General features: G+C 30.6%; 1 protein-coding gene across 1 annotated transcript; it reads left to right on the forward strand.

The window, feature by feature from the left end:
* Positions 1–758: 758 nt before the first annotated feature.
* Positions 759–7,296, forward strand: LOTGIDRAFT_138598 (hypothetical protein; the record flags this gene model as incomplete). Its single annotated transcript, XM_009048774.1, has 13 exons — positions 759–879; positions 2,225–2,409; positions 2,712–2,785; positions 3,213–3,340; positions 3,640–3,698; positions 3,886–3,977; positions 4,336–4,423; positions 4,467–4,575; positions 4,654–4,763; positions 5,458–5,573; positions 5,969–6,116; positions 6,537–6,756; positions 7,166–7,296. The coding sequence occupies 13 exons, from the start codon at positions 759–761 to the stop codon at positions 7,294–7,296; spliced, it is 1,581 nt and encodes a 526-aa protein (XP_009047022.1).
* Positions 7,297–9,071: the final 1,775 nt, after the last annotated feature.

The raw sequence follows: 9,071 nt of genomic DNA on the forward strand, positions 1-9,071 counted from the left end.
ACACTGACAGAAGGGCTACATTCAACATTGTCGACATTGACATTGATTTGATGACAAATCAGAAGAACAGAACCTGAGACTGAAAAAAAACAGTCAAACAGAATTAAATTATTACAACTTCAACTTGCTAGAACAATATCTATTTCAACACACCTCGAGTCTAGATATAGTAGATCATAAAGCATCAATGAAATACGTACCAAAAATCTGATAATTCAATAAAAATTCATAAAAAAAACTTTTTTCTCAACTTCAACATACCAAATCATAACAAACGTGGAAGTGTTGTCTGCGCATGTGCAATCTAAAAATAGCCACTTCCTATGTAAACACGTGTATTTATTTTGGTCTGAAAATATGAATAAATTTTGACAAGACAAGCCCAAGTTATCTAATTACCGATAATCATGAGAGTCGTGGCTTTAATCAGGTATGAAAGTTATAGAATTCTGGATAGTTCTTGTTGTATTTTGATCCAAGCTTATTCTTTTGGTTGCACTAATAACTGAAATGTTATAATTTTGTATAAATATTACGGTGTCTGTAAAATGCCAATGTGCCTCCGCCATCTGTCAATGATTGTCATGTTTACACAGCACAGCAAATTTGACCGTCACATCTGCGTCATTTCGAGATTCAATTTGGACCAATGTAATTTCATGAATTATGGTATACTACTATTGTGATTGCCAATACCTACTAGATATTATTGCTTGTTTAGTCATAGGCCTGAGGGACGGTACTGCAGTAGCTTATACATGAAATTATTTTCTTCTTTTATAACTAGTGGTGGTAAAGACAGTTGTTATAATATGATGCAGTGTGTAGCAGAAGGACATGAAATAGTTGCCTTAGCAAATCTCAAACCAAAAGAATGTGGTATGTATAAGATAGTATTTAGGGGACAGTTGCGCCATCAAGTCTCAGAAACAGGAATGTTTTTGCTAAGCCAATCAGTTATAGTGTTCACAGCTCACCATCGAAATTGAAGCCTTCAAATCCATGTGTGTCCAGAATTATCTGCGTTTGAATGTTAAAATGACGACTCGTTATTTTAAGATACTTTGTGATAAATAGAAAATACGTATAAAGAAAAAGTGAGTAAAATTCCTAGTTTGAAGTAATTTTACTTCCAGTACTTTTGAAGACTATTTACATTTTATTCAACCACCCAAACTGGTGCAACTGTCCCTTTAAGACCACATTACAAGGTTTGCTGAGCAAATAGAATCAATATTGTATCTTCTATTTAGGTATAAACTAGAAAGATACATGTATCTTGTATTTACAGATGAACTAGATAGTTATATGTATCTTCTATTAACAGATGACCAAAACAGTTATATGTATCTTATGTAGGAGAAGATGACATAGAGGTGGGTTTGCATATCACATGATGCACAATAGTTGTAAGAGTGCTTTGTCCTACCAATTGTCCTTCTCAAGTCATACATTTGTTTTTTTTTAGCATGTCACAGCTAAGTTGATTTCTCCTATTTCTCTATCAACTAGATAGTTATATGTATATATTTTTTTCACAGATGAACTAGATATTTAAATGTATATTTTGTTACTGATGAACTAGATAGTTTTATTATCTTGTATTTACAGATGAACTAGATATTTAAATGTATATTTATTTTCACAGATAAACTAGATGGTTATATGTATCTTGTAATTACAGATGAACTATATGGTTATATGTATCTTATATTTACAGATGAACTAGATGATTATATGTATCTTATATTTACAGATGAACTAGATGGTTATATGTATCTTGTAATTACAGATGAAGTAAATAGTTAAATACATCATCTTTTTACAAATGAACTATATGGCTATATGTATCTTGTATTTACAGATGAACTAGATAGTTATAAGTATCTGGTATTTACAGATGAACTAGATAGTTATATGTATCTGGTATTTACAAATGAACTTGATAGTTTTATGTATCTTGTATTTACAGATGAACTAGATAGTTATTTGTATCTTGTATTTACAGATGGACTAGATAGTTATATGTATCTGGTATTTACAAATGAACTTGATAGTTTTATGTATCTTGTATTTACAGATGAACTATATGGTTATATGTATCTTGTATTTACAGATGAACTAGATAGTTATATGTATCTTGTATTTACAGATGAAGTAGATAGTTATATGTATCTTCTATTAACAGATGAACAAAACAGTTATAAGTATCTTGTATTTACAGATGAATTAGATAGTTATATGTATCAGACAGTAGGTCATCATGCTATAGATATATATGCTGAAGCTATGAGCCTACCACTGTATAGACGGACTATTACTGGTGAATCAAAACTGTTAGACAAGTACTATACACCTACTGAGGGTGATGAAGTAGAAGATTTATATGAACTTCTCAAAGATATCGAGGTTAGTTGGTTGAAAACACCTGCAAGTATCAGTGCTCATTTTCAGTTTATATAGTTCCAATTTTTCAGTGCTTATTTATTTGGCTTAACTTAGCAGCATTGATGATTGTGAACACTCTACTTTTAACATGTTTGTTGAAATCATTTGAGGACCCACCGTAGCACATACCGGACCAGCTGGAAAGCAGGTTCCTCTTGAACCAACATGAAAAATACATTGTTGTCTTTCTTAACAGAGACATTTTTGTGTGAATAAAATTGTTTGTATGCCACTGTTTTAAAATATGATATTATTGATTACAGAGTAAAGAAAAAATAGAAGGAGTGTCTGTTGGTGCTATTTTATCTGATTATCAAAGAGTAAGAGTAGAAAATGTGTAGGTAACATTGTTGTTTTCTTTCCATTACAAAGTGTTGAAGTAGTGACAAATATGTTAACTTACTAATTTTACTACCTGATTTGATTTAAATTTTCATTAATCTAATCGTAATACAGAGCATTTGATTGGTTGAATATTGAATGACCCAGAACATGAGATTCATAACAATTGCTTCAGATCATGGGTGAATATAAAAAACGCATTTATTTATTTTTAGGGATTTGATGACATAATTTATTCATCCTCTTAGAGGTAAAAAAACAAATAAATCTGGACTCTGTTCTATGAAAGCTGAGGATATGACTTTGCAATGGTAAAAATACAATATAATGTATTGATATGATATGAATTGTGTGATGAAATGTGTCTTTTGCTAATAAGAAATACTGAACATTACAGCTGTACTAGATATACTGTATTGTAGATGTGAAAGATTAGGATTAACATCATTATGTTATCTATGGAGAAGAGATCAAGATGAATTACTATCAGAAATGATTCAGTGTCAAGTAGAAGCTGTTATTATAAAAGTAGCAACATTAGGTATGATCTGTTTTATAGAATTGTTTTATCCATGCTGTAATGGAAAGCTTGTGTGAGTAAAAGGTAAATGTTAAAAGTGAATATTATTTGTAGCATATATCCAGTAATTTCCATTATTTCACAATAACTATAAGAAAAGTTTTGATCTATGCATTGCATTTCACAAGTATATCTTCATTAGTATCATTAGAGGTGTGACATATTAAATTGCTTCAATATAGTACATTGTATATATAAACTTATATTTGCTAAAAGAAGATATTTGCCCAGACAGTATTTTTTTCATCTTCTCTCAATTGCAGGTTTAGACCCAGATAAACATTTAGGAAAAACCATATCAGAAATATATCCACTAATGGTCAAACTGGTAAATTATTAATAACTGTAACTTAGTCTTTGATCATAAATTAGGTGGAGTCAAGACAGGCAACATTAAACATTGATAAACATGAGGTTATTAATCTTTGTGATATAGAATATGTCTATTGTATAGTTTGACTGAAATAACCCAAGCTCAATGGAAATGTTAAAAATTATGGAATGGTTGTTTTCAGAATTCTCAATATGGTGTCAATATCTGTGGTGAAGGAGGAGAGTTTGAAACATTCACCTGTGATTGTCCATTGTTTAATAAGAAAATTGTTATGTATGTATTATTTTTACCTTCTGAAATAGACTTGATCTTAATCATTAGCCACATTGTCAAAAGTTTGGTGTTTTCAGTTGTACAGTGTATGATATGATACCCCACATATTAGATATACTAAGTATTGAGCAGTGTCTTAGTGATGTGCGCCTAAAATTGACTGCTGTAAAATGGTCTGAAATAAGTTTTTTTCAGGGGCATATGTCTTTGGTATTTGAACTAGAGGGCTAACTTAATTGTAGTCATTTAACCAGGGACAAACGTCGCATTGCCATTTTGTGCAGGAATTTTTAATTCTGAAATCCCTGAGATTAGATGTAAAAATTGATTAGTATAAATATATATTTTATTTCATTAGAGATGATGTTCAAAGAGTTATGCATACTGTTGATCCATTTTCTCCTGTGGGGTATTTGAATCTACAGAAGCTCCATTTAGAAGACAAGGTAAGTTAAATGTACTGTTGCTTAGGGTCTGAGGTATTTTGAGATGAATAAAAAGAATAAAATTCAAATTAGGACAGCATTTATGTTCTTTAGAGATACGAATATTTATTCTATTTTAAAAACTTTAAAAAATGAAAATGATGAACGTTTATGTGAAATAGTCTTCTCTTCCCCTACCATCTATCACTAAAATATTCTTATTTAAATCTTACAGAAGAATCTTCCAAAAGATGTCAAAGACAGATTAAAAGATCTACCATTAAAGAAATGGTGTGATTTAGATGAATTTAAGAATGGAAAGGAGATGGAAGTTACTAGTATATCTGATATTAATACAAGTGTCACCCTACCTTTAACAGGTAATATCTTATAGTCATTCTAATAAATAACAAACAATTTTACAGTTTCAGTGGCAGTGCCAGTCTCCTGGAACTGGGAGTATAAATAGGGGACAGACTGTGTTATTGGGGGAAACAGTTGGAGTTGAGATTCTGAATGGGAGATTCTGTGGATTCCAGTTTGGGTTGGACCTCATAACCCTACTTTAATTAAAATTCCTACTGTAAAATTTACAAAATTTTTATATATTATGATGTTTTTTTTACTCAATTTCATTTTTTTTTAAAGATAAGATAGAAATTCGTAGTAAAAGAGAAGGTGATTGGTTTTATATCAGTAATATTATATCAACTAGTCAAACTTTATCATCTATAGAAGATCAAACACTGTCAGCTGTACACATGTTAAAAGGTAAGGTAATGAAATACAGGTCTGCTTTTATAAATGTAGAGAATATGAAGTGAAACATCATGTTTCAAATCCTAATAAGATGAGTTATTTTACAAAAACTTAGCTTACATTTACTACAGATTTTAAGAAAAAGAATGAAATTACTGTTGAATAATCTTAAAAAATGAATAAACTATTGCGGTAATAGAACAATTTCAATACTTCTTCCTCTTTCATATTTCATACTTCATATAAATTTCTGAACTGTTTTGATTGATTGTCTTTTTACAGAATCTCTAGTCAAGTTAGGAGTTACAACAAAAGATATAGTATCAGTAAGGTTGTATGTTCAGAATATGGCAGATTTTCCTCGAATTAATTCTGTTTATAAACAACTATTTGGTATCAACCCACCTGTCAGGTATCTCTATATTAAGTTCTGTTTCTGTATTCAATTATTCCAATGTATTTCAATAGTTTATCTGTCAAGCTGGATTTCGAAATCATGAGAGATTAAATAGTTCTGTACTGTGCATCGTGGTAAGTATTAATAAGCTCTCAATCCAAGCCACAGTGCAGAGTATTAATTTGTAACCATTATTGCTGTGGTTTCGCAGCCTCTTGACTTATCTCTACAAATAGTGTATGAAAATAGCAGTGACGAATTATTTTAGGATTAAGGTTGTGATAAGAAACTTTTGTAGCATAATTTGTCAAAATGTCTCTTTTTAATCCAAATTCCAATTACACAATGACCCATCAGATGTTTTTTATTAATTTTTAACATAATCTGTTATGTTAATTGTTATTTTCTAGAGTATGCTGTAGTGTGTGTTTACCATCTAATGTTAGTCTACAGTTAGAATGTTTCGGTTATACTGGAACTGATATCTTAACATTACATGTACAAAGTTTATCACATTGGGCTGCTGCTAATATAGGACCTTATAGTCAGGCTAAAATGGTAAAACTGATTTTAGATTCCCTTTGCCAAAGACACAAGTTAAAATGGATCAGTCAGCATATTCGGGTGTTGATTTGTGTCTTGAATATAGACAGAATGGATAGGAATTGTGACCCTTGCAAGGAATTTACATGTGATTAAGCATGAAAAACTAAGCCCTGTGTCAATCTGAAAGCTGTGCCTACCGGTGTTCAGTTGAGAAAGGAATAACAAAGTAAACCAAAACACCCCTTATTACACACAGAGTGTCATTATCAATCTAATGAACAATGTATATCACTATATAATTAATTTATCAATACAATAGCACATCAAATATCTTGTAAAAGTTATCATTGATAACGTCAGTAAGATATGATTGTGAAATTAGATTGGAACTGTTGCGTCTGACTCAATTCAATTTACATATATCTTTACTAGGTAGATGAGATGATATTTATATCAGGACAGATTGGTTTATGTCCAGTAACTCTGAGTATTATAGATGGTGGTATTAAAATACAGGCCTCTCTAGCATTACAACATACCAGTAGAATACTCTCAGTTATGGCCCCAGGTTGTAATTTAAATAATGTATTATTATGTATATGTTATGTGACCAATCCTGTCTATATTCAACATGTTAAGTTACAATGGCGGAGTGAAACTGTTGTGGTAGAGGTTAGTTCAAATATACTATATATTTCAGAATATAATGAACAGGCATGTATAATGCCCAACACTTATTACCCTCTAGTATATCTGGGTAAATCTGTGTTATTGTAAATGACCAAAAATTAACAAGTAATCTATTTCAACTTATATGAGCATGCAAAATAATTTAAATTCAGGCTGCAGACAAGTCATTGTAAACAATAATTAATTGAGGAGCAGGCTTTTGCTTATATCACCCCTCTCACAAAAAAGACTAGGGTGCAAGTTATATGAGTACATGTAGTTATTTCATATATATATATTTATGTAAAGTTATTATCCTAGAATGTTATGTATATATCAAAGAAAATAATCAATGTATATAATATAGGTGAGTGAAGATGAAGAAGAACCAGTTATAAGAAGTAATCCAGTAACATTATTTCAATGTGTAGTTGTACCAGAATTACCTAAGAAAGCTCTGGTAGAATGGCAGGTTTATGCTTCTAAACCTTCTGCACATCTTTTAGGTCAGTATCATTTCTAATTTTTTTTTTCTTGTGGGGACATAAAAAAGTATATAAGATGGAATTAAAAGTAGAAAAAGAATTTGGCTTTCCTATCCAACAAATGCCAATATATTGTGCAGAGTATTGTAATGATATTTGGAATTAAGAGATATTATTTTGTATAGAAATTGGTGTAGACAGCAGAATAGGAGAATATAAAGTCAATGTACAAGTTATATATACACCAGAAGAATCCAGTGGTAATATATTTACTTGTAAAGCTACTCTAGGTAAGTCTTGATCTTATCATTTTTCTTTGTGAAGTCATATAGCTGTGGCAGTTTAGTGTGGGCATAGGTTACACATAGGTTGAGAAAATTCTAGCAGATCGTCCAATCCAATTTCCTCTTGTCAGATCCCATGTACTAATGTTTGACACAGATCTGGAACTGGGTTCAGAATGCGTTCCATGTGTGTAGATGTAGACAAAAGGAAAAATTTTGAATGTGACATATTAAGTTCTGTACCATTTGATTGAGGCCATGCAGAATTGATACAAGCAGAACCTGTTCAGAACTCACCAATCAAGCCACCTTGGAAATTGAAAAATTTAGCAAGTTGGTTCCACTGTGATAATTAGATATTTAAGCATGCATGTCTCTAATGTTTTTTCAGTATTGCTCAGTTCCAATATTATGCCAGCCTGTAAAGATATAGTTCGATCTTTATTTGAAGAATATGTTAAAGTTTTACATCAATTGAAATTAGAATGGAAAAAAGTTCCATTAATACAGATATATTTTCCTACCTCTCACTTTAATTATCAACAATTATATACTGGTAGGTTGAACAGATTTTCTCATATACTCAGGTTCACCCTAGTTTTATGTCAGCTTCACATCCATTTATCTAAAAAGTAGAAATGTCTGTCATATGATCCAAAAACAATTTCAACAATGTAGTTGATGACACCTTTTCCTAGGGTCTAGGTCATCAAGAAACTCATCTAGAACAAGTTTGGCTTTATTAGCACCATCATTGTATCAAATATGATTAGAAATAGTGTCATGATAAATATTCAAGTTCAAACAATATTCACTTACAGTTGGTAATTACATGTATGTGTATCTATTTTTATATTGCTAAATCTTTCAAACTTTGTTTTAAACTTCAGGCTAACATGAATATATAGTCTGATATTTTTATTTATCAATTTCTTAAATGTATGAAATAGATTTATGATTTTATTTCAGATATTTATTCTACTATACAGACATATACAGATGTAGCAGTATTTTCATTAGTACCAGTTATTGCCCTTGAAACATCAGCACAATTACTCTCTCTGTGTCACTGAATTTAATTTATTTGACCAGTCTAGTTTACTAATTTACATGAATTAGAATTTAGTTTTATTCATAAGCTGTTTTTAATAGTGAAAGTGTTTGTGAAATATATGTATACCATTAGTATGGAGAATTTTCTGTAAGGTTCAAATTGATGCTGTGTTGATTTTATGTCATCCTGATGGAATACATAATGCTGTATGTTGTAATATAATGCTGTGTGCAATTTTAACAGGATCATGTTCATGTTTCTCCTGAATGAAACCAGTGAATATGCATGAAGTGGATGATGTGGAACTTAGAATGTTTTCGAAAAGTTTAACTATGTTTTTTGTAAGAATAGGGGTTTGTTGATCATCATTTGCACAAATGAAATACAAAAATTTGAAAAAAGGAAATGGTGTTTATTTACCACTGTGAGTGATAAATCATATTGGTTAGAGGTAGACAGTGGTTTATTCAATATA

Source organism: Lottia gigantea (genome assembly GCF_000327385.1).
Source record: "Lottia gigantea unplaced genomic scaffold LOTGIsca_128, whole genome shotgun sequence".
Taxonomy (NCBI): domain Eukaryota; kingdom Metazoa; phylum Mollusca; class Gastropoda; family Lottiidae; genus Lottia; species Lottia gigantea.